Raw genomic sequence first — 27,660 nt, forward strand, 5'->3', positions numbered from 1 at the left:
GCGCATGAGTGACTGACGGTAGTACTTTCGTGTTTTATGCAAGCCATTCATACTATACCTTAGAATGCATTCAGATATTTTCATGATAAAACATAGCTGTGACAACACTCAGATGGTTATGTAGTACAGTGAGTTATTACTAGTAGTAGTACTTTCGTGCTTTTTGCAAGCCATTCATACTAGACACACATGCATTCAGATATTTTCATGATACAACATAGCCGTGACTACATCAGATGGTTTTGTGAGTAGCAGTAAGTTGTTACTAGTAGTAGTACTTTCGTGCTTTTTGCAAAGGCATTCATACTAGACCTTAAATGCACTCAGATATTTTCTTGATAAAACACAGCCGTGAGTACATCAGATGGTTTCTGTGGTGCAGTGAGTTGTTACTAGTAGTAGTACTTTCGTGTTTTTTGCAAGCCATTGCATACTATACCTTAAATACAGTCAGACATTTTGTTGATAAAACATAGCCGTGACAACCTCGATCGTTTTGTGGTGCAGTGAGTTGTTACTAGTAGTAGTACTTTCGTGTTTTTTGCAAGCCATTCATACTAGACCTTAAATGCATTCAGATATTTTCTTGATAAAACATAGCCGTTACTTCATCAGATGGTTTTGTGGTGTAGTGAGTTGTTACTAGTAGTAGTAATTTCCTGTTTTGCAAGCCATTCATACTATACCTTAAATGCATTCAGAAGTTTCCTTGATAAAACATAGCAGTGACTACTTCAGATGGTTTTGTAGTGCAGTGAGTTGTTACTAGTAGTAGTATTTTGGTGTTTTTTTTGCAAGCCATTCATACTATACCTTAAATGTATTTAGATATTTTCTTGATAAAACATAGTCGTGACTACCTCAGATGGTTTGTGGTGCAGTGAGTTGTTACTAGTAGTAGTACTTTCGTGTTTTTTGCAAGACATTCATACTATACCTTAAATGCATTCATATATTTTCTTGATAAAACATAGCCGTGACTACATCAGATGGTTTTGTGGTGCTGTGAGTTGTTACTAGTAGTAGTACTTTCGTTTTTTTTGCAATCTATTAATACTATACCTTAAATTCATTCAGATATTTACTTGATAAAAAATAGCCTTGACAACTTCAGATGGTTTTGTAGTACAGTGAGTTGTTACTAGTAGTAGTATTTTCGTGTTTTTTGCAAGCCATTCATACTATACCTTAAATGCATTCAGATATTTTCTTGATAAAACATAGCCGTGACTACCTCAGATGGTTTTGTGGTGCAGTGAGTTGTTACTAGTAGTAGTACTTTCGTGTTTTTTGTAAGCCATTCATACTAGACCTTAAATGCATTCAGATATTTTCTTGATAAAACATAGCCGTGACTACTTCAGATGGTTTTGTAGTGCAGTGAGTTGTTACTAGTAGTAGTATTTTCGTGTTTTTTTCAAGCCATTCATACTAGAATTTAAATGCATTCAGATATTTTCTTGATAAAACATAGCCGTGACTACCTAAGATGGTTTTGTTGTGGATTAAGTGGTTACTAGTAGTAGTATTTTCGTTTTTTTTGCAAGCCATTCATACCAGACCTCAAATGCATTCATATATTTTCTGGATAAAACATAGCTTTGAGTACCTCAGATGGTTTTGTGGTTCTGTGAGTTGTTGCTAGTAGTAGTAGTTTCGTGTTTTTTGCAAGGCATTCATACTAGACCTTAAATGCATTCAGATATTTTCTTGATAAAACACAGCCGTGAGTACATCAGATGGAATTGTGGTGCAGTGAGTTGTTACTAGTAGTAGTACTTTCGTGTTTTTTGCAAGCCATTCATACTATACCTTAAATGCATTCAGACATTTTGTTGATAAAACATAGCCGTGACAACATCAGATCGTTTTGCGGTGCAGTGAGTTGTTACTAGTAGTAGTAGTAGTACTTTCGTGTTTTTTGCAAGCCATTCATACTAGACCTTAAATGCATTCAGATATTTTCTTGACAAAACATAGCTGTACATCAGATGGTTTTGTAGTGCAGTGAGTTGTTACTAGTAGTAGTACTTTCGTGTTTTTTGCAAGCCATTCATACTATACCTTAAATGCATTCAGAAGTTTTCTTGATAAAACATAGCCGTGACTACTTCATATGGTTTTGTAGTGCAGTGAGTTGTTACTAGTAGTAGTATTTTCGTGTTTTTTTTTTCAAGCCAATCATACTATACCTTAAATGTATTTAGATATTTTCTTGATAAAACATAGTCGTGACTACCTCAGATGGTTTGTGGTGCAGTAAGTTGTTACTAGTAGTAGTAATTTTGTTTTTTTTGTAAGACATTCATACTAGACCTCAAATGAATTCATACATTTTCTTGATATAACATACCCCTGACTACATCAGATGGTTTTATGGTGCTGTGAGTTGTTTCTAGTAGTAGTACTTTCGTGGTTTTTGCAAACCATTCATACTATACCTTAAATGCATTCAGATAGTTTCCTTGATAAAACATAGCCTTGACTACTTCAGATGGTTTTGTTGTGCAGTGAGTTGTTACTAGTAGTAGTATTTTCGTGTTTTTTGCAAGCCATTCATACTATATCTTAAATGCATTCAGGTGTTTTCTTGATAAAAAATAGCCATGACTACCTCATATGGTTTTGTTGTGCAGTAAGTGGTTACTAGTAGTAGTACTTTCATTTGTTTTGCAAGCCATTCATACTAGACCTTAAATGCATTCAGATATTTTCTTGATAAAACATAGCCGTGACTACATCAGATGGTTTTGTTGTGCAGTGAGTTGTTACTAGTAGTAGTACTTTCGTGTTTTTTGCAAGCCATTCATACTATACCTTAATTGCATTCAGAAGTTTCCTTGATAAAACATAGCCGTGAATACTTCAGATGGTTTTGTAGTGCAGTGAGTTGTTACTAGTAGTAGTATTTTCGTGTTTTTTGGAAGCCATTCATACTATACCTTAAATGCATTCAGATTTTTTCTTGATAAAAAATAGCCTTGACTACCTTATATGTTTATGTTGTGCAGTAAGTGGTTACTAGTAGTAGTACTTTCATTTTTTTTGTAAGAGATTCATACCAGACCTCAAACGCATTCAGAAATTTTCTTGATAAAACATAGCCTTGACTACATCAGATGTTTTTATGGTGCAGTGAGTTGTTACTAGTAGTATTACTTTCGAGTTTTTTGCAAACCATTCATAGCTTATCTTAAATGAATTCAGATATTTCCTTGATAAAAAATAGCCTTGACCACATCAGATGATTTTGGAGTGCAGTGAGTTGTGACTTGTAATAGTATTTTCGTGTTTTTTGTAACCCATTAATACTATACCTTAAATGCATTCAGAATTTTACTTAATATAACGTACCCATGACTACTTCAGATGGTTTTGGGGTGCAGTGAGTAGTTACTAGTATTAGAATTGTCGTGTTTTTTTTTGCAAGCTATTCTCACTAGATCTTAAATTCATTCAGATATTTAATTCATAAAACAGAGCCGTGAGTGCATCAGATTGTTTTGTGGTGCAGTGAGTTGTTATTTGTAGTAGCACTTTCATGTTTTTGGCAAGCCATTCTTACTAGACCTTAAATGCATTCAGATATTTTCTTGATAAAACATAGCCGTCAGTACCACAGATGGTTTTGCGGTGCAGTAAGTTGTTACTAGTAGTAGTAATTTTGTGTTTTTTACAAGTCATTCATACTATACGTTAAATGCATTCAGAACTTTCCTTGATAAAACATAGCCGAGACTACTTCAGATGGTTTTGTAGTGCAGAGAGTTGTTACTAGTAGTAGTATTTTCGTGTTTTTTTCAAGCTATTCATACTATACCTTAAATGCATTCAGATATTTTCATGCTAAAACATAGCTGTGACTACCTCAGATGGTTTTGTGGTGCAGTGAGTTGTTACTAGTAGTAGTACTTTCGTGTTTTTTGCAAGCCATTCATACTAGACCTTAAATGCATTCAGATATTTTCTTGATAAAACATAGCCTTGACTACATCAGATGGTTTTTTGGTGCAGTTAGTTGTTGCTAGTAGTAGTTCTTTCGTGTTTTTTGAAAGTCATTCATACTATAAATTAAATGTATTAAGATATTTTATTGATCAAACATAGCCGTGACTGCCTCAGATGGTTTTGTGGTGCAGTGATTTGTTGTTAGTAGTAGTACTTCCATGTTTTTGTCAAACTATTCATACTATACCTTAAATGCAGTCAGACATTTTGTTGATAAAACATAGCCGTGACTACCTCAGATGGTTTTGCGGTGCAGTGAGTTGTTACTAGTAGTAGTAGTACTTTCGTGTTTTTTGCAAGCCATTCATACTAGACCTTAAATGCATTCAGATATTTTCTTTATAAAACATAGCCGTGACTACATCAGATGGTTTTTTTGTTCAGTTATCTGTTAATAGTAGTGGTACTTTCGTGTTTTTTGCAAGCCATTTATTCTATACCTTAAATGCATTAAGAAGTTTCCTTGATAAAACATAGCCGCGACTACTTCAGATGTTTTTTTAGTGCTGTGAGTTGTTACTAGTAGTAGTATTTTGGTGTTTTTTTTTGCAAGCCATTCATACTATACCTTAAATGTATTTAGATATTTTCTTGATAAAACATAGTCGTGACTACCTCAGATGGTTTTGTGGTGCAGTAAGTTGTTACTAGTAGTAGTACTTTCGTTTTTTTTGTAAGACATTTATACTATACCTCAAACGCATTCATATATTTTCTTAATAAAACATAGACGTGACTACATTAGATGGGTTTGTGGTGCAGCGAGGTGTTACTAGTAGTAGTAATTTTGTGTTTTTTGCAAACCATTCATACTATACCTTAAATGCATTCAGAAGTTTCCTTGATAAAACATAGCCGTGACTACTTCAGATGGTTTTGTAGTACAGTGAGTTGTTACTAGTAGTAGTATTTTTGTGTTTTTTGCAAGCCATTCATACTATACCTTATATGCATTCAGATATTTTCTTGATAAAACATAGCCGTGACTACCTCAGATGGTTTTGTGGTGCAGTGAGTTGTTACTAGTAGTAGTACTTTTGTGTTTTTTTCAAGTCATTCATACTATACCGTAAATGCATCCAGAAGTTTTCCTGATAAAACATAGCCGTGACTACTTCAGATGGTTTTTTAGTGCAGTGAGTTGTTACTAGTAGTAGTAGTTTCGTGTTATTTTCAAGCCATTCATACTATACATTAAATTCATTCAGATATTTTCTTGATAAAAAATAGCCGTGACTAAATCAGATGGTTTTGTGGTGCAGTGAGTTGGTACTAGTAGTAGTATTTTCGTGTTTTTTGCAAGCCATTCATACTATACCTTAAATGCATTCAGATATTTTCTTGATACAACATAGCCGTGACTACATCAGGAGGTTTTGTGGTGCAGTGAGTTGTTGCTAGTAGTAGTACTTTCGTGTTTTTTGCAAGCCATTCATACTATACCTTAAATGTATTCAGATATTTTATTGATAAAACACAGCCGTGAGTGCATCAGATGGAATTGTGGTGCAGTGAGTTGTTACTAGTAGTAGCACTTCCGTGTTTTTTGCAAGCCATTCATACTATACCTTAAATGCAGTCAGACATTTTGTTGATAAAACATAGCCGTGACAACCTCAGATCGTTTTGCGGTGCAGTGATTTGTTTCTAGTAGTAGTAGTACTTTCGTGTTTTTTGCAAGCCATTCATACTAGACCTTAAATGCATTCAGATATTTTCTTGATAAAACATAGCCGTGACTACATCAGATGGTTTTGTGGTGCAGTGAGTTTTTACTAGTAGTGGTACTTTCGTGTTTTTTTAAATAAATTCATAATAGACATTAAATTCATTAAGAATCTTCCTTCATTTAACATAGTCACGACGGCTTCAGATGGTTTTGGATTGCAGAGTATTTTTACTTGTAGTAGTACGTTCGTGTTTTTTTTGCAATCCATTCATAATCGAATTTAAAAGTATTTAGAAATTTTCTTGAGAAAACATAGTCGTGACTACCTCAGATGGTTTTGTGGTGCAGTGAGTTGTTACTAGTAGTAGTAGTTTAGTGTTTTTTGCAAGCCATTCATACTAGACCTTAAATGAATACAGATATTTTCTTGATAAAACAAAGCCGTGACTATATCAGATGGTTTTTTTGTTCAGTAAGTTGTTACTAGTAGTAGTATTTTCGTGTTTTTTGCAAGCCATTCATACTATACCTTAAATGCATTCAGAAGTTTACCTGATAAAACATAGCCACGACTACATCAGATGGTTTTGTAGTACAGTGAGTTGTTACTAGTAGTGGTAGTTTCGTGTTTTTACAAGCCATTCATACTAGACCTTAAATGCATTCAGATATTTTCTTGATAAAACATAGCCGTGACTACATCAGATGGTTTTGTTGTTCAGTGAGTTTTTACTAGTAGTAGTACTTTCGTGTTTTTTGCAATCCATTCATACTATACCTTAAATGTATCCAGAAGTTTTCCTGATAAAACATAGCCGTGACTACTTCAGATTTTTTTTTAGTTCATTGGTTTGTTACTCTTTTCTGTACTTTTTTTTTATTTGCAAACTAGTAGCTCTATACCTTAAAAGCATTCAGATATCTTGATGATGTAACATAACTTTGACTACATCAGATCGTTTCGAGGTGCAATAAGTGAATACTAGTATCAGCACTTTCGTGTTTTTTGCAAGAGATTTATGTTATACATGAAATCCCTTCAGATATTTTCTTGATAAAACATAGCCGTGACTACATCAGATGGTTTTGTGGTGCAATGAGTTGTTGCTAGTAGTAGAACTTTCGTGTTTTTTGCAAGCCATTCATACTATACCTTAAATGCATTCAGATATTTCCTTGATAAAAAATAGCCTTGACTACCTCAGATGGTTTTGTGGTGCAGTGAATTGTTACTAGTAGTAGAATTTTCGTGTTTTTTTCAAGCCATTCATACTATACCTTAAATGCATTCAGAAGTTTCCTTGATAAAACATAGCCGTGACTACTTCAGATGGTTTTGTAGTGCAGTGAGTTGTTACTAGTAGTAGTATTTTCGTGTTTTTTGCAAGCCATTCACAGTAGACCTTAAATGCATTCAGATTTTTTCTTGATCAAACATAGTCGTTAGTACCTCAGATGATTTGTAATGCAGTTAGTTGTTACTAGTAGTAGTATTTTCGTGTTTTTTGCAAGCCATTCATACTATACCTTAAATGCATTCAGATATTTCCTTGATAAAAAATAGCCGTGACTACCTCAGATGGTTTTGTGGTGCAGTGAGTTATTACAAGTAGTACTATTTTCATGTTTTTGCAAGCCATTCACACTATACCTTAAATGCATTCAGATATTTTGTTGATAAAACATAGCCGTGACTACCTCAGATGGTTTTGCAGTGCAAGGAGTTGTTACTAGTAGTGGTATTTTCGTGTTTTTTATTTACAAGCAATTCATACTATACCTTAAATGCATTCAGATAAGCAATTCATACTATACCTTAAATGCATTCAGATATTTTCTTGATATAACATAGCCGTGACTACCTCAGATGGTTTTGTGGTGCAGTGAGTTGTTACTAGTAGTAGCAGTACTTTCGTGTTTTTTGCAAGCCATTCATACTATATCTTAAATGCATTCAGATATTTCCTTGATAAAAAAAATAGCCGTGACTACATCAGATGGTTTTGTGGTGCAGTGAGTTATTACTAGTAGTAGTATTTTTGCGTTTTTTGCAAGCCATTCATACTATACCTTAAATACATTCAGATATTTTGTTGATAAAACATAGCCGTGACTACCTCAGATGGTTTTGCGGTGCAGTGAGTTGTTACTAGTAGTAGTAGTAGTACTTTCGTGTTTTTTGCAAGCCATTCATACTAGACCTTAAATGCATTCAGATATTTTCTTGATAAAACATAGCTGTACATCAGATGGTTTTGTGGTGCAGTGAGTTGTTACTAGTAGTAGTACTTTCGTGTTTTTTGCAAGCCATTCATACTATACCTTAAATGCATTCAGAAGTTTCCTTGATAAAACATAGCCGCGACTACTTCAGATGGTTTTGTAGTGCAGTGAGTTGTTACTAGTAGTAGTATTTTTGTGTTTTTTGCAAGCCATTCATACTATACCTTAAATGCATTCAGATATTTTCTTGATAAAACACAGCCGTGACTACCTCAGATGGTTTTGTGGTGCAGTGAGTTGTTACTAGTAGTAGTACTTTCGTGGTTTTTGCAAGCCATTCATACTATACCTCAAACGCATTCAGACATTTTCTTGATAAAACATAGCCGTGACTACATCAGATGGTTTTTTGGTGCAGTGAGTTGTTACTAGTAGTAGTACTTTCGTGTTTTTTGCAAGCCATTCATACTATACCTTAAATGCATTCAGATATTTCCTTGATAAAAAATAACCTTGACTACCTCAGATGGTTTTGTGGTGCAGTGAATTGTTACTAGTAGTAGAATTTTCGTGTTTTTTGCAAGCCATTCATATTATACCTTAAGCTTCGAATATTCAACTTTTTAAAAGTATAAATACAACAAAAAAGGTGTTTTTCGAAAACTAGGGGGGCAATTAATCTCTATCTTTCAATTGTCACTGATACTATCCTAAGCTTCTGCTGAAGCTAGCTTTAAATACTGAATTTCAAAGATTCATATTATCGTGGTTACGAAGTGTTTATTGAATTGGTGGTCTTTAAAAAGACCGTTGGGTAGTCATGGGTGTGATGACTATTATAAAAATTCATCATTGTTCATCATCCACTCAGTGTGATTCCAATCTATATCACGGATTTGGTTGGTCTTCTTCTTCCTAGGATATCTTACACACATATTCCGAGAAGGAATATTTATCGGCACCAATCTGCTAAAAAATCGAATCTCGTCCTCTGGGTTGTGTATTCTACTCGGAAATACCTCACAATTAAAATCTTCCAAGTTGAATATTGGCATATCTGATTTGCATTTGTCGATTTTATCAGTGGGCACATTCCCTTTTGCGTACAGTGCTGTTACGCCAAAAAAAAACAGCATATCTCTCTAACTTCCTCTTGTACATAGGATAGATCCTTCCCTTTGTTATAGGATGGAGGTATTATTCTATCTTATAAACCTATTTTGTTTATAACGTATAATGTATTGCGCCACCTGTCTTCATTGTAGTCATACATATTGTAATTAATATGCCAGTGGTAACAAGAGACTTCTCGATGATCTGTAGTCAGCAATATAAATGCACATTCAAAAATCACTCCACATGATGATTTCTTCAAGCCAATTAATTCGCCATCGAAAACACCATACATCCTTGAAGTTATATCGATAGAATGGATGAAGTATTCAAACTGTATAAAATTCCAATTTGAAACTCGATTTTATACTAAAGAAACTGAATATATTAACACATACCCAAGACGCACTGGTTTATATTTAATATACTATTATTATTATTATGGCCTTAGAAGATTTATCTTCGCGAATAACAAATAACGATTTTCCTTAAATTAGAATGTTAGAAATCACATGCAAAGAAGAAACTGCCGGTGTTTTAGACATAAATTTCTCACACCCAGAAGTGGCTCGCATCTCATTATCCCAAATAGACATGCTAATTCGACTTGATCGACTGGCATATTTTTACAAGTCAATTGCGAAAGAGCTTTATTCACCTCAAGCATAGAAGAAATCAATTTAATAAATTATTATAATATTTTCTTTTTTTTTATTGAATTTCTGGTTGTTTTTTGTATTCACACTGGAAATCCCCCCTATGTGGAAGATTTTTCCTTAAAAAAAAAACTGGAAATTTTTTAGTAAAAAGTTAAACTGTATTCCAAATTAACAAAACTGCCCCGAACATCATTTGTGTATTATACAGTACACATCTAAGAAGTAAAGCTAGGTCAAATCATAAGACCACTTTATCACCGTTAACCGTTTCCAAAGATTGATATTGTTTCAAATTTATAGTAAATAAGGTATGAATTAACGTGCTCTTTAGGGTTACCTTAACTGCTAATGACTTTAACCCTTTTTTTCTCCATCTTCAATTCTCAAATGTTATCTAGACAAAAAAAACAAAAAAAAACAGTTTCTTGTACGCTTCATATCTATTACACTTTTGAGCATATTCTTGTAGGCGTGAATGTACAGTTGAATGTACAGTTTCAATCAATTACACTTTTGAACATATTCATGTAAGCGTGAATGTAGGTGTGAAAGTACGGTTGAATGTACAGTTGAAATCAGCACTATCATTACTACTTATGTATTTCTGACCGCTGAAAAGGTAGGACGTTACAGATTTTTTCTATCCCTTCCCACATGGTCATATTTTTCTTTTGAAAATTGTGTGCAAAATTACCCACACTTCGTCCAACTTTGAACGACGTTATTTAATTTTATGTACTGTTCATGTAGTTTTCTAATTTGTTCAAAGTTGGCCATGCTTTCGGTAAGCTTCAACAACCACTTATTTACAGACTTTTTCCTCTAAGATTCAATGTAAAAAAAAGTCACTTATATTGAACAAAATTAAAAAAAAATACAGAAAATTAGACTAAGGTCATGTCAAAAACAGAACTTGCAGAAAAATCCCGGAGAACCAGGGGCTAGAATTTGTTTTCTTTGCAAAGTTTTTTGTATGACTTTGTAAATTCACGATGCCCTGCAATTCAGAAAGGGCCATGTCCTTTTCGAACGAGTGGTCCAGCGAAAACATATCTTACTTCAACAATACTGACATCACCTTTCTTGGGCCAGTTGTAACTGAAGTCAGCATTGCTCACACGTTCCATAAATTTGAACCTTAGCATCCCCTCATCTGGAAAGTCTTCTGTTCGCTCAATGTAGAAATCTTTCTCCTAGAACACAGCATAGAAGTCAGACAGTTTAATTGGGAGACCTGAGTCCTTCTTACAAGTAGAATTTTCACCACCCTCATGTTCACTGTTCTGGCCTTTATCCGAACTAAGTTCACTGGAATCGTCGCACAATTTTTCCGGCAAGTTGTCTGATGCGTCGTCAGATGAGCAGTCAAGATTCAGGACTTCTCGTAACTTTTTTCCAGCTCCCTTTCCTTCATTCGGCTTCGTTTTAGCTTTGCCAGATTTCACTTCACTCGTCCTTGAATCCTTAAGATCTTCATCTTCTCTGTCGCTCGATTCAGCTAGTGATTTTCCGGGAGCCTTGTTAAGCTTTGTTCGCTTACGCGACACAGTACGAAGAGTGAAAAACCGCCTTTTTTCAAAGGAAGTTATGACAGAATCACTAACTGCCTCACGGATTTCGTCATTTGATCGCCTATCGGAAATCTTTTCAATGCAACGCTTTCTGTCAAATCATGCTGTGAACCCATTTTGAAGGTTGACATTGTCATCCTTTGCCAACTCATCCCAGAGGATCTTCAATAGCTTTGGAAACACCTCCTTCCGGACTGAATTTTCGGCAGGGTTTTGCATCTTGTATTCTTCGAGGGTTCTTCTCCAGATTCGTTTAGTCAGCCCAAAGAATGAACACTATTCTTTTCAATATTCAATTTTATATGATTTCAATAAAAACTAATATGCCCCCATGGCATAACTCATAACCCTTGACCTGAAGACAGTGGGGGGAGTGTCCTGCTTAAAGACATAATTTCCTGAACTCTAAACTGCGTGGCTATTTAGCAAAATCGCTATCTAAAAATTTGATTGGGGAAATGTTTGGGAAAATGGTGGGCGTGGAAAGGGTGTTAGTCACTCTCCAATCTCTTTCAACTATTAAAAATGGCCCTAGCCCTTTCAATTTCCAATCAAATGAGCCCTTTTTAAGTTTCCGCGACAAAACTTTCAATAAAAATATAATATGCCCCCAGGGCATAACTTACAACCCTTGCCCTGAGTGGTGGGGGGGGGTTGTCATTCTCAAAGACCTAATTTCCAGAACTTTCCAAACGTTGAACAAAATGGCTATCTGAAAATTTTGATTGGATTTGTTTGGAGGAACGGAGGGCGTCAGAGGGGGGTTATTTACCCTCCAATCACTTTTAACTATTTCCCCGGACTTTAGCTCTCTGACCTTTGAATCTAATAAGCCCCTGTAAAAGTTTTACGGTAAATCAAGCAATAAAAACCTTGCGTACCTCAACGGCCTAACTTAAATTTTTGTCTCTTGAGATTCTAGGGGTTTTCTTTATTCCCGAGAAATAAATTTTCCAAACCTTCAGTTACGTTGAAAAAAAAGGCTATCTCTAAACTTTTATTGAATGTGTTTGGGGACATGGTGGGCGTAAGAGGGGGTTAATTACTCTACTCACTTTCGACTATTAAAAAGGGCAATTTCAATTTCCAATCAAATGAGCCCTTTTTGAAATTTCTATAACAAATTTCTATATAAACTTTATATGCCCCCAGACCATAACTTACAACCCTTGCATGAGGGCTCTGAGGGGGTTATAATCCTAAAAGACCTTATTTGAAGAACTTTCAACTACGTTGAACAAAATGGATATCTCAAAATTTTGATTGGATGTGTTTGGGAAAATGGTGGGCGTGAGAGGGGCGTTAGTCACTCTCTTATCACTTTCAACTATTAAAAAAGGCACTAGCCCTTTATATTTCCAATTGAATGAGCCCTTTTGAAGTTTTCACGCTTTCAATAAAAACACTATATGCCCCCAGGGCATAGCTTACAACCCTTGCCCTGAGGCCTGTAGAGAGGAGGGAGGGGTTGTCATCCTTAAAGACCGAATTTCCAAAACTACGTTGAATAAAACGTCTATCTAAAATATTGATCGAATGTGTTTGGAGAAAAGATGGGCATGAGAAGAGGGTCAGTTGTCTTCCAATCACTTCTACTATTAAAAAGGGCACTAGCCCTTTGAATTTACAATCGAATGAGCCCTTTTTCAAGTTTCTACGACAAAGATTTCAATAAAAGCCTTATATGTCCCCAGGGCATAACTTATAACCCTTGCCCTGAAGACTGTGGGGGAGTGTACTGCTCAGAGGTATAATTTCCTAAACTTTGAACACAATGGCTATCTCAAAATATTTATTGAATGTGTTTGGGAAAATGGTGGGCGTTAGAGAGGCGTTAGTCGCTCTCCAATGACTTTCGACTATTAAAAAGGGCACTACCCTTTGAATTTCCAATGGAATGAGCCCCTTTTGAAGTTTCTACGACAACGCCTTCTATAAAAACCTTATATGCCCAAAGGGCATAACTTATAACCATTGCCCTTAGGGTTGTGGGGGAGTGTCCTCCTCAAAAATAAATTTTCTAGGAAATCAACTACGTTGAACAAAATGGCTATCTCAAAATTTTTATTGGATGTGTTTGGGGGAATGATGGGCGTGGGGGGGCTAGTTGCCCTCCAATCGCTTTCGACTATTAAAAAGGGCACTAGCCCTTTGAATTTCCAATCGAATGAGCCTGTTTTGAAGTTTCTACGACAACGCCTTCTATAAAAATAAACATTATATGCCCCCAGGACATAACTTAAAACCCTTACCCTGAGGGCTCTGGGGGAGTGTCCTCCTCAAAAACATATTTTCTATCTGGAAATCAACTACGCTGACCAAAATGGCTATCTCAAAATATTGATTGGATGTGCTTGGGGAAATGATGGGCGTGGGGGGGGGGGGGGTTAGTTGCCCTCTAATCACTTTCCACTATTAAAAGGGCACTAGCCCTTTGAATTTCCAATCGAATGAGCCTTTTTTGAAGTTTCTACGACAACGCCTTCTATAAAAACCGTATATGCCTCCAGGGCATAACTTAAAACCATTTTCCCTGAGGGTTGTGGGGGAGTGTCCTCCTCAAAAACATATTTTCTATCTGGAAATCAACTACGCTGAACAAAATGGCTATCTCAAAATTTTGATTGGATGTACTTGGGGAAATGATGAGCGTGGGGAGGGGGGCTATATGCCCTCCAATTACTTTCCACTATTAAAAGGGCACTAGCCCTTTGAATTTCCAATCAAATGAGCCGTTTTTGAAGTTTCTACGACAACGCCTTGTATAAAAACCTTATATGCCCCCAGGACATAACTGAAAACCCTTGCCCCGAGGGTTGTGGGGGAATGTCCTCCTCAAAAACATATTTTCTGTGTGGAAATCAACTACGTTGAACAAAATGGCTATCTCAAAATTTTGATTGGATATGTTTGGGGGAAGGATGGGCGTGGGGGGGGGCTAGTTTCCCTCCAATCGCTTTCGACTATTAAAAAGGGCACTAGCCGTTCCAATTTCCAATTGAATGAGCCCTTTTCGAAGTTTCTACGACAACTCCTTCGATACGAAGTGCCCGGGTGTGGAGAAAAAAAAAACATTGTGGCAACATCGTTCTTTACTTAGGCAGCGCTAGCGCGCTGCCTATGATTTCTGATCATTTTTCAAATAATACCAGGAAATCCGTCTCCTCGCCATAGAAAATTTGCTCCAACAAAAAAAAAACGGTTCCATGGAAACTTACTGTCGTGCAAAATCCCCCCCCCCCCGGGAAATTCACCCCGGACAATTCCATCCTCACTGAAAATCCACCCAGGAACATTTCATGCAGACAACTCGGACAAGAAAATTCTCCTTAGACTACTTTCATTTGAAAAAAAAATCTTTTATATTTGATTTCTTATCCTTTTTCAAATAAAGCTGGAAATTCCCCCTCGATAAAAACTTTTTCCCGGAAATCCACCCTCCTAATGGAAAGCTTCTCCCACGGAAAATTCCCTCATGGAGAATTTTTACAATGGAAAATTCCCCCATAGAGAAGAACTTCTCCTAAGGGAAATACCGCAGACAATTGCAACAATACTGAAAATTTCCCCAGAACATCTCCATATGCAAAATTGAGTTATTACAGAGAAAGTAAGACAAATAAAAAGAATTTGTATATGAATTCTGGCAAATTCCCTCCTTATAAAATTCCCCTAGAAAGTTCAACCCAGGATACTTGTTTCCCAATGGAAAATCCTTTCCGAAGAAAATACCCCCACAGAAAAGTCCCTCTCCCATCTCCCCTGAAAAATGTCTGAAAAATACTCCCGCTAACAAACATTACATCAGTAATTTCTTAGACCGCACTGCTTTTGCATTTGCAGAATTTAAGAGAGAAAAAATGGGTCTAATTTATATAAAACAGTGGAACAAAAAAAAAACTTTAATTAATAAAAATCCTAATACTTCAAATCCACATCCAGGAGTCTTTATCAACGGGAGAAAAGTTAAAGTTAGATTAAACGCAACATATGAAGAAAAAGACCAAAAAAACATACACAAAAAAAAATATAAAATAAAACTTACATCTTAATAACCTCCAAAATACTGCAATTATTGTAAATAGCCTGAATAAGCACACAGAAATTACAAGAGATTGTCTCTGGTGCACCAGATTAGTCTCTCGTATAATTTTATTTTGGTAATGAGACCTAGCAAAAATGAAATACTACATTTATTTGAAGGGCTTTTAATTTTAATCATGGCTGATGACCTGGGTCTATTTAAATCCTTTCAAATAAATATAATATTTCATTTTTGCTACACCTCATTGCCAAAATTATTCAAGAGACCACTGGCGGATACAGGGGGCAGTGGGGGACCCTGTCCCCCCAAGACTTTTCTGACACCCTCTTTCCCTGTTTTTTTTTCTGTATTTTACTCTGTTTTTAGAATGAATTTGTCAATTTGGTCAATTACTGGCGCCCTTGTCACATTGGACCTCCCCCAAGATTTTTCTCTAGATCCATCCCTGCAAGAGACAATCTGGTGTATCTGGTCCAAGACGGTAGGGCCATGGGGAGAATAAGCCTTTCTTTAGCTGGCAGAGTAGCGCAAGCGCAACCCTCAACCTCCCTAATTGGCTCAGAACCCCAAGGGTAGTTTGGAGGGCTTTAAGATGTATTTTGTTTTTTGGATTCAACTCTGTTTCGGCGTTTGGTTGTAATTAGACCCCGGTCCCGCGCCGGCGGATCGACCGAACGCCGCCGACGAGAGGTCCGGGCGACCGCTACTGAAGTGTTGCAATACCGGCGACGCGACGCAGTCACGCCACCGCCGAATGAGATGGTGGCATTTAATCGACTTTAAATTATTTTTACGGCAATTCTTTATTGCGTTAACCGCAAAGTCGGAGCTTCTCCTTCTCGTGTGGTTTAGTATTTCGATTTTCCTGATTAGAAATCAAGCAGACCTTGCACCATCCCCGAATTTTCGGGTATTTCCCCGAAAATCTATGCGTCACCCCGAAAAAAAATTTGGTTCCTCGAATCTCCGAAAATCACGCAATCACGGTGCCACCCCTAGTGATTTATCACCAGTGACTTTCCCTGCCAAATATTACTTTGTATACCATAATTCTTCACTACTCTCTTGTTTATTAATTTTCGTCTCTTTTGTTAATTTGCATAAAAACCAGACAGATGCAATATGCAATTGCAAATATTGCAATATACACAGTTCTTCATATGTTGACAAAAAAAAGTATCCTCTTTATGAAATGAGTTTAAATCATTTCGAATACAGTTTCCCAAACGCTATTTCTTACATCATTCGTAGTCAAGAATTTTATTTTCAAGTTGAATAGAATTATAGAAGGCATTCACTACCATACAGCTTCAGCCTTTTGTTGGATTTTGAAATTGACAGCTGACAGATTGTTTCTACAGCTGAATTGTAAGTTTGCATATTTTTTTTTTTTTGCTTTTTTTTGATATGATTTTCTTAATGTTTAATAAACAGTTATTTAACACCTTATATAAAATACAATCTTCTTTCTGTAACATTTTTACCCCCCCCCCCCAAAAAAAAAAACAGCCAACGGTTGTGACAAAATTTATCTATTGACTCAGCTATGTACAAGGCTGGGGAATTAAAGATTGAACCGGAAGTTACCCCAAAAATATGATTCATAAAGAAATTGTAAATTATTGCCTATAGGGGAGGGGGATAGGGGGCTATCATTTTTAAATGATAATACATCATTTTTTTTATTGAAAGCAGGGATGCCAAAAAGATGATTATTTTTTTTTATTTAAAGTGGAGACAGAAGAAAATGATATCAAATTCCCTGGGAAACCATTGAAATATTTTGATAGACCCAGGGCCCCCCATTAGGACTTGTTCATTGTCTCGGGTATGTTGCGATTTCTTATAGACTGCTGGCCTTATTTGGCTTTTGTGTGTACTCCCTTTCAATTCGATTCTTTGGATCTTATGGAATGCCATGGCGTATCTATCACTCAGTTTTCCAATATTTTGAGGTATACCTGAATAATTTCGACATTTTTGTTGTTGTCTTTGTACCCCTTTACTCATACCCTCAATTTTTTTTTTTTCAAGGAAAACTAAGCTGTTTAACGTTATTTTGCGTGTTTCTTTCTAATTATTCAGTAAATTATTTTTCTAATGAAAGCTGAGACGGCATCCTATCAAAGTGGTATCCAGAAGGGGGGCGGGGGAGACAGTTATCATATCTACATGATAATACCTCGATTTTTTTTACAGCAAGGGTGCCAATAAGTTAATTATTTTTTTTTATTTAAAGCTGAGGCAGTATCCTATCAAGATGGGGGGGGGGGTTGGGAGGTATTATATTTAAATGATAATAGCTCGAATTTTTTTTATTGAAAGCAGGGATCCCAAAAAGTTCATTTTTTTTTTAATTTAAAGCAGAGACGGCATCCTATCAAGGCGGTATCCAGAGGGAAGGGCGGGGGGTATTCAGCTATCATATTTAAATGATAATACCTCGATTTTTTTTTTAAAGCAGGGGTGCCAATAAGTTAATTATTTTTTTTTATTTAAAGCAGAGCCGGTATCCTATCAAGATGGGATCCAGAGGGGGGTGGCAAAGGGAGTTATTATATTTAAGTGATAGTACCTTGATTTTTTTTTTATTGAAAGCAGGGATGCCAAAAAGTTGAAAAGTTGACAAAATTAACAAGATTTTCTTGAGTTATACTTGATACAGCACTTGTATGGTTTTATCGTCCAAAGGGAAAGGGACATATGCGTCCAATCCGGTTTTTTTTTCCTATTGATGAAACGTGTTTACTTTGAAAACATTCATTCATATGTACCAGGCAGATTCACACTAAAACGAATTGGTGTGACGAAAGTGATATCGACATCCCCACCTAACGTTGCACTCGAGTAACAATGGCGCCCTTGGCCAAGTGCCCAAGTTACATTAAAAGGCCAGGTCATAATAAAAGCTTTCAATTTGGGAGGTTCAAGGAGGAGTCTTTGACAGTCTTATGACCTCAGGGTACTAGATATTGCAACGTTATTATGTATCTACAGTAGTTCAGAAAATTTGATCACCCCACAAATGATTACTAAAAATATGCACAAACGTAATATTTGGAATATTATAACACTTTTTTTAAAGCTTTGAAGAAAAGCAAAAAAGTCTAAATACCCCTAACTACGCTTGAAAGCTATTTTAAAAAGAAACTCTTTGGAGATTTCCATGGAAATGACCATAGCAGAAGCTTGGAGCCTGGGTGGGGATCAAAGAGGAGTCTAAGTATTTTGACCACAGGTGACTTATTGTTGCGACTTTCTTAAATTTGGTAATTCTTGTGAGCATTTAGAATTCAAAGCTTATATTCCATAGCTGATACCAAGTGTCCTAACATTTTGCTTGGATTAAAAATGACAAACTAGGATAAAAATTTCAACATCTTCCTGGAACTACTTCAGTATGCATATTATTTCATTTGATTGTAGTTAAAACGGATGAGATTTTCATTTTTTCCCTAAGAAAACAGCTGGCACCTCATTTTTCTTCATAGCGAATAAACCATTAAGTGTTATTTGTTTCTTTGTAACTGAAGTGTTCTCATGTGAAGTGTTCATCATATATTTTTCAATTTGATAAATTTACTCCTTTTAGATACAGTTTATAATTTGACTGATATTAGGTATTTATCTGTGTATAATTTGGAATGAATCCCCAAAAGAAAAAATGACTAATATCCAAAAGAGCAGCCAAAAGCGATAAAAAACCAGCAGTTCGGCCTTAGCGTACATGACATATATTCTATAAAGAAGCCAAAAAAAAAATATTAAATGCATTTTTTTCAAATTGTTATTAAAAACCAGTTTTTAATACAAGAAGGCTTTTGTGGAATCCAAAAGAGCAAAAAAAAAAAAAAAAACAAAATCAAAGTCGCCCATTTCAACTGTTTTAAATGTGACAAAATAGATAAAGGCAAAGGGCATTATGAAAAAATTAATCTTCTAAGTTCAAAGTTATATTCAAAGTTTTTACCCAGATAACTGACGAATTTTGTGATACGGTATTTTGAAGTTTTATATGCAGTAATGCTCGATGAAAAAAACTACTAATTTTGATAATTATTTATGTTAAGAATACATAGCTAATAGATACTTCAACTACTCGTATTATGCAATGGTTTTAAAACGTCACAGCTATTTCGTTTCAACCAGATTTCTACTTCTCTTGATGAATAACGTAGAAGACCAGTTTCCAGCCAGCGACTTGTGAATTTTTGAACTCATGAATAGGCTCGAATCTGTTGTAAATTTAAAGCTGTGATTTGAGAAAGACTGATGAAAACATTAATGTTTGCGGTCAACTATGATCGCGCCGGCGGCGCGCCGCCGACATCTTACCAGCGGCACGCCGCCGACATCTTACCGGCGGTGCGCCGCCGACATCTTACCGGCGGCGCGCCGCCGACATATTACCGGCGGCGCGCCGCCGACATCTTACCAGCGGCAAGCCGCCGACATCTTACCGGCGGCGCGCCGCCGGCGTCTTACCGGCGGCGCGGCACGGCGTGCTGTTTTTTTCCCCGCCGGTCTTCCCCCATCGGCGCGGCGCCGGGGTCAAGTTGTAATAGTATGTTTTATTACATTTTTCAGTGTCCGTAATTTATTATTCTCGCTTAGGTTATAAGCAGAACTGTCAGAAAGTTTTAAGGATGTTCGGCATAGGGAGTAATACCTATATTATAGGCAGCGCCCTGGCGCTGCCTACGTAAAGAACGGTGTGGGCACAATGTTTTTTTTTCTCCATACCCGGGCACTTCGTATCGAAGGAGCTACCGTAGAAACTTCGAAAAGGGCTCATTTGATTGGAAATTAGAGTGGTTAGTGCCCTTATTATTAGTCGAAAGTGAATGGAGGGCAACTAGTCCCCCCCCCACGCCCGTCATTTCCCCAAACACATCCAATCAAAATTTTGAGATAGCCATTTTGTTCAGCGTCGTTGATTTCCACATAGAAAATATGTTTTGAGGAGGACACTCCCCCAAAACCCTCAGGGCAAGGGTTTTAAGTTATGCCCTGGGGGCAAATAAGGTTTTTATAGAAGGTGTTGTCGTAAAAACTTCAAAACAGGCTCATTCAATTTGAAATTCGAAGAGCTAATGCCCTTTTTAATAGTAGAAATTGATTGGAGGGTAACTAGCCCCCCCCACGCCCATCATTCCTCCAAACACAGCCAATAAAAATTTTGAGATAGCCCTTTTGTTCAGCGTACATTTTTCAGTGTCCGTAATTTATTATTCTCGCTTAGGTTATAAGCAGAACTGTCAGAAAGTTTTAAGGATGTTCGGCATAGGGAGTAATACCTATATTATAGGCAGCGCCCTAACGCTGCCTACGTAAAGAACGGTGTGGGCACAATGTTTTTTTTTTCTCCATACCCGGGCACTTCGTATCGAAGGAGCTACCGTAGAAACTTCGAAAAGGGCTCATTTGATTGGAAATTAGAGTGGTTAGTGCCCTTATTATTAGTCGAAAGTGAATGGAGGGCAACTAGCCCCCCCCCCCTCACGCACATCATTCCTCCAAACACACGCAATCAAAATTTTGAGATAGCCATTTTGTTCAGCGTAGTTGATTTCCAGATATAAAATATGTATTTAAGGAGGACACTCCCCCAAAACCCTCAGGGCAAGGGTTTTATGTTATACCCTGGGGGCATATAAGGTTTTTATAGAAGGCTTTGTCGTAAAAACGTAAAAACCACAACCCTCAGGGCAAGGGTTATAAGTTATGCCCTGGGGGCATATAAGGTTTATATTGAAATCTTTGCCGTAGAAACTTGAAAAAGGGCTCATTCGATTTGAAATTCAAAGGGCTAGTATCCTTTTTAATAGACGAAAATGATTTGAGGGCAACTAGCCCCCCTTTCACGCCCACCTGTTCCCCAAGCACATCCAATCAAAAAAATAGCCATTTTATTCAACGTAGATGAAAGTTTTGGATATTAGGTCTTTAAGGATGACAACCCCTCCCCCCACAGCCCTCAGGGCAAGGGTTGTAAGTTATGACCTAGGGGCATATAAAGTTTTTACTTAAAGCGTTGTCGTAGAAACTTCAAAAGGGCTCATTCAATTGGAAATTGAAAGGGCTAGTACCTTTTTTAATAGTTGAAAGTGATTGGATAGCCACTAACGCCCCTCGCACGCCCACCATTTTCCCAAACACGTCCAATCAAAATTTTGAGATATCCATTTTGTTCGACATAGTTGAAAGTTCTGGAAATACGGTCTTTAAGGATGATAACCCCCTCAGAGCCCTCAGTGCAAGGGCTGCAAGTTATCCCCTGGGGGCATATAAAGTTTATATAGAAAGTTATTATAAATTCAAAAAGGGCTCATTTGGTTGGAAATTGAAATTGCCCTTTCTAATATTCAAAAGGAGTGGAGAGTAATTAAACCCCCTCTCACGCCCACCATTTCCCCAAAAAAACTCAAGCAAAGTTTAGAGATAACCATTTTGTTCAACTTAGTTGAAAGTTCTATATTTAAGGGTGATAACCCCCCCCCAGAGCCCTAAGGGCAAAGGTTGTAAGTTCTGCCCTGGGGGCTATTAGGTTTTTATAGATAGAGTTGTCGTAAAACTTCAAAAGGGACTTATTCGATTGGAAATTGAGAGGGCTAGTGCCCTTTGTAATAGTCGAAAGTGATTGGAAGGTGACTAACCCCCCCCCCCCCTCACGCCCACCATTCCTTCAAACCAGTGCTGTAACAAGTACTCCAAATTTTTACTTAAGTAACAAGTACCAAGTACTATCAATTTTTTTACTTAAGTATCAAGTATCAAGTAATCCACCAAAATTGTACTTAAGTAGTTCAAGTAATAAGTAGTCTGAAATAGTACTTAATTAGTACTTCAAGTACTACTTCAAGTAATCAAATTATATGATGTTAAAATTACTATTGAGCTACAAAAAAAAGGGAATTCTTCCATGGGAGGCTCTTTCCAGCACAACACTCACACACTTACGCCACTGACACTCAGGTTAACTTAATGGTTTAATTTCTTATATTAAAGAACGAGTACAAAAACAGAATCAAATTTAAAAGGTGTGTTTTTTCCAACTCTAATTTTCCAGCATTCTCAACATCATTAAGGTAAAAAAAAAAAAAGCTGGAAAGAAACGGAAATAAATATCCCGTTCTAAACGGATCTTCCAGCGATTCACTCAGTCAGAAAATCGTCTTACCACATACGTTATATATAGTCAGTTGCTCAGTGCCATTCTTCAAAGACAGTTTCGCAAAAGGAGCTGATTCTGACATCTGCTTTTCAAAAGGTGACATTAAAATAGGTTGAAAAGGAAACCATCAAAACAGTAAAACGAACTCTCAAACTACGTCCATATTTTGCTGAAAAACCTTGAATTTCTCATTGGCTTTCAACAAAACGAGGCTCTCAAACCTTCCGTCCGCCAAGGAATTACGCCTTGGACTCATTATAATGCCACCTTTCGAAAAGAGACGCTCAACTGGGGCCGATGTAGGAAGCATACAATTATACTTCCGAAACACTGAATTCACTGCCGGGTACTCTTGTAAGATCGAGAGAGTCTTTCGGGAATCACTGAGATATCTCAGAATCTCGATCTTGACCGTATTTGCCACAGTTGGTTGCTGAGTGCTTGTTCCTGATTCGTCGTCCGAAAAGTCAAAAAAAGCCTCAGGAGATCTCTCAAGAACTATGCCACTGCTTTTTTCACTAGTGTCACCCATTTTCTGCTTCATTGTTATGGCCTCCTCTGTCATCAAACCCAGCACCAGTTCCTTGTGTTCTTCTTTCCCAAACTTGTCCTTGAAAAACGGCAATGACCACGTAGCAAGATGGTAGTCCGAATGAACCTTTGGAGATCCACTGATAAACGGAAATCTTTTTCCAAGTCCTTCGAGCAGCGTCTGGGTTAAGACCCTTGTGAGTTTGACACTTTGGTGCAACTTCACCAACTTCCTTTCCAAGCACTTGATAGTTGGGAGAACAGTCCCGAAATAGGCTTTCTCCTCACCCTGAAGCATATCTAGGGCGATTGCTATGGGCTCAAGGACTGAGACGTACTCAGCAAGAAATTCAAGCTCACTTGTTTTGAATCTTGGTTTTTTCAAGACATCACACACTGCTGAGAGCTTTCCAGCCATGTGACACTCAAGAATTCTTTTCAGTGCATCGTATTCAGAATTCCATCTTGTTGCGTTGGGTCTTATCAGCTTTTTTCGAAGACCTCTTTCAATAGGTCATTGTTTTTTGAGCTGTGGCTTAGGGAATTCCATAAGCCCTGACACTTGCTCTTGACACTCTGCAGATTTCTTTTGTAACTCACGTCCGTATTTGAAGCATACTTGGCATCTGTGGTGGCCAAAAGGTTCAGGGTATGACTAGAGCAGCGAAAGTGTGGAGGTAAGTACATACCTATATTACCTAATGAGTCCGATCTGCCATCATTCCCTTCGGGCTCAGAAATATCGCTATCGTCATCATTTGTGTTAACAATACGGTCGGGACGATCAGAATAACTATCAGAGGTCCCTCTAACCCCTGCTTCTAGTTCATCTTGGTCTTGTGCACCACTTCTGGGATTGACACTAGAACCCAATTCTGGTTCCCCGACATCAGTCACATTCACCCTGTCAAAGATCTTACCAACGTCAACAACATCTAATTCTTCGGATTCGGAATCCATGCTTTCTTCATCAGGTGTGTCACTCTCACTGGTTGCAAACTCAGAGCTGGATTCTTGCTCCTTTGATTTTCCTAACTCCTTAAAAGCTTTGACGAAGTTTGAAGCATTGTCTGTTACAATTGCCCGAATTTTGCTCAGATTCTTGTCAAGACCATATTCACGAAATATTGCAAACAGCAAGTCTGAAATTCTGTCGAAGGTATGCGCTACAGCAAAACTTCTAACTGCAAGCACCATAGGCACAAATTTGTTTTGACTATCTAACACATGAGCTGTTACTCCCATAAAGCTCTTATTATTAGAAGACCAGATATCACACGTCATAGTGACATAGTCTACTTTTTCAAAGAGCTGAATCATTTCTTTCTTTACAACTAACAGAGACTCATCAATTTTACCGGCCAGAGTCTTCCTTGACATTATTGGTCCGATACTTGGGTTTATCACCAGAATCATTTGCTTAAATGCATGACTTTCCACTGTAGAGAGTGGGCGCATGTCAGACACTATGTAATTCATAATCAACTCATCAGCCCTTTTTTTCGTACATTTCTTTTTTTCAAAGAAAGAAAAAGGTGTATCCTCTTGCTTAGGCTCGGGGATGCTTTCATCGGTTGCGTCATCAGCAGAATCAATGGTTTGCTCATCTCCATCTCGCCTCCTTTTTTTCCTAGTGTTCACTTTGGAGAATTCAACATAGGTTGAAGGATGAGCCGTCTGAAAGCAGACATAATGTTTAGTTTTGCTATATGAATCAAATCCAAAGGCTCATTGCTTTTCCACAGGATCCACTGAAGATTGAAACTGCAGTATAACAAGTATAACAAATATGAATGAACCATCACTTTCTGAAGGTTTGATGGTTTGGTTTTGTCAGTCAGGAACTCAACTACTTTGAGACCATCAACTGATAGAGGGAAGTTCACCTAATGTTAGGATATGTACCATTTAACCTGCTTGTCAGTGAATGCCCAAAATGAAATGATTCCCAGGTCCCAGGTACAGCCATATACCTCTCAGGAGGAGATCTTCACATTCTCCTCCTGAGTGGAAGGTTCCTTTACTTGGGAATAATCTCATTTCAGACATTTACTAACTAGAGACATATCCTCTCATTAGGTGAACTTGCTTGTATCCGGCAATAGTCTCAAAATACGAGTTCCTGACTGGGTTTGGTGGATCCTTCACAATAACAACAAACCTTCACATTACTGCAGATTCAACGATTACAATGATCACCATAGAAAACCTTTTTGCAGCTTAAACTTGGACCATCCTCTGCAAAAAAGCAATGAACCCTCATGTTTCTGCAGCATCGTTGAAACATCAACATCAACCGAAAATTTGTCCAGAAATAAACTGAGTTGTTAGCAATATAGAAACATAGTAATATAACAACTAGCCTATCATCAAACTTGTAAATAGCTTATGGACATATCCAGGCATTAGTTGAGCTGCAGTTAAACTGGAAGCAGGTTAACTGAAAATACAATAAGGTATGTAGCCTGGGATATCTAGCCTATGTAACAAATAGCCTAGGTCTAAGGATTTCCCTATTAATACATTAAATTTAATGGGAAAAATTAACATTCCTGCTATACTAGCTTCTCAATCTCAACAAAATGCCTAGAACCCAGAAAATAAAGGTTAGACTATACAACAATATGTAATTGTGATAAAAAAAAATATAGTTGTTGGTTTAGTATATAAATCACCTAAAAATCACCATTGGTTTAGTATATAAAATATCATAAAATGAAATTTTTATTAGGGAGATGGAGAATTTAATGGAAAATTTGAATAGTGAACCTAAATATAAAGTGCAAATGGGAGATTTCAATACTGACTTCCTTAAAAGTTCAGATTGTCCAGATTTTCTCAATTTAGTAATTTCTTCTTTTCTATATCCACTGATAACTATCCTTACATGAGTTACTGGGAAATCTGCAACACTAATTGACAATATATTTGTGGATGAAAATCTAATTGAATGTTTGAATGCTGGTGTATTAATTATGGATGGATCAGTAGATCACAAGCATGCAAGCCTATTAAGCTTAGGCTATACAAGCCCAATGGACATTGTGGCTTGATGCAATGCTTCCAATTACTTGATTTTACTTCAAGTCAGGAAATGGAAAATGGGGCTAGGTCAGGAAAATGAAATTTTTAGTAGACTAAAGATAGGCTTTGTAAGGATAGACTAGTCTAGGCCTAGTAATAGCAAAACATATTTTTAGCTCTAATATTTATTAAAGGGGAGAAATCAGATAAAGAAAAAAAGGAAATATACCATTAGATTTTCTATTTCCTTGTCTATTCCCCCACAAAGCCAGATACACCTTTAGGCTTAACAAAACAGTTTGATTTTTCTTTAAACTAGCTTTATTTGGTAATACACATCAGCTGCTGATGAAGAACTGGGTATATTATCCAAGCACCCCTGGTGTTTGGATAATCACTAACTTTGGACAAGCAACCGAGCATAATTTGATTCAAATAGAGCCTATATTTCCAAGCAAGCTCTTAGTCTTGCATATGTATAGATTTAGATTACCTTGTTGGGATTAGCTCAATTTGATCTCAGAAACTTTTTTATACTGAAAATTAAGCTTAAAGAAAAGTTAGCAAACCCTAGTAGCCTATTTTTTCTTTACAGCACATGTCTGGGATTGAATCTATTTATGTTTGAGTGGTTTTGTATCCTACAAGGCCTATAGGATCATGTGTTTAAGATTGGGCAGTATTTTCTAGAATTAGCCTAGGCTATGCTTAAACTAAATTGTGTATTTGTCATTAGACTCTACTATTAACTATCAATGCATTCAAAACATTCAGCAATCCATATGGCTAAAATATTCAGCCTAATCAAATAGCCTAGGCTAGCCTACTTGTTCAAGAAAATTTGATACTTCCTTTGAGTTCTGCAAATTAGCAAGTTCTGCAAGTTCTGCAGTTCTGCAAATGGAAAACACACACAAAAACAAAAATTATATATGCATTCTACATTCTATAACCATTATTCCAATCCCAATCAGCCTCATACACAACAATCTCAATACACAACTTAGCCTCAAGATTAACACAGAGAAGCCAAGGCTCATAGCAATCCATTAGTTTTCGTAAATGTAAAGCTGCTGGTTGCTGGTTCCGAGACCCTTTTGAATGACACCTAGCCTACCACAACTAATTTCGGCCCATTCTGGTTCGTTGAACATTCTTCTCCTGAGGTGAAGTTAATCAAGCTAGGTGTGGGGTAAATTGTGCATTAATTTCATAATGCTGGATTAACAGTAAGCTTAGCCTACAGGAGATCCAGGCTACACAACTCTAGCCTAGGTTTGTTCAATCCAATCTGAACGATATCCGAATAGACCAAAACAACAAACAGATTAAAATTGCGTATGATGTGTAGGTTGTGTTGTAAGGAAACTACTGGGCTATCTGTATGGTGATACCTGTCAAAGTTTAAGAGAGAAAAAAAGTACAAACAGACATAAAAAGGACAAGGAGACTTACACGCAAGTGTTTGTGGAAATTTGAAGGTGCATGCAGGTGTCCTTTGAGAACCCTGTTGGGACAGTTCTTGCACCATGCACTAAGTGCGCCATCTTTTTCGATTTGTCCTTTTACAGCAAAATATTTGCCTTGAAGAATAAACGGTAATTGTTGTTTGCCTGCGTCAGCCATTTTTTTTTTTACACCTT

At 36.9% G+C, this 27,660-nt stretch overlaps 2 protein-coding genes across 6 annotated transcripts in view; both read right to left on the minus strand.

Moving 5' to 3' along the window:
- Positions 1-27,660, minus strand: part of LOC148948466 (solute carrier family 40 member 1-like) — a 126,922-nt gene that overhangs the window by 81,706 nt on the left and 17,556 nt on the right. The gene's annotated exons all lie outside the window — the stretch shown is intronic.
- On the minus strand, positions 23,061-27,643 carry LOC148948467 (uncharacterized). Its single transcript, XM_089093935.1, has 2 exons — positions 27,473-27,643; positions 23,061-24,670 (listed from the first exon to the last, which is right to left on the minus strand). Exons 1-2 carry the CDS (start codon positions 27,641-27,643, stop codon positions 23,477-23,479), a joined length of 1,365 nt encoding a protein of 454 aa, XP_088950061.1. The 3' UTR covers positions 23,061-23,476.

The sequence above is a fragment of the Artemia sp. Qi Xiang Cuo genome, chromosome 9 (genome assembly GCF_049724085.1).
Source record: "Artemia sp. Qi Xiang Cuo chromosome 9, ASM4972408v1, whole genome shotgun sequence".
NCBI classification, from domain to species: Eukaryota; Metazoa; Arthropoda; class Branchiopoda; order Anostraca; family Artemiidae; genus Artemia; species Artemia sp. Qi Xiang Cuo.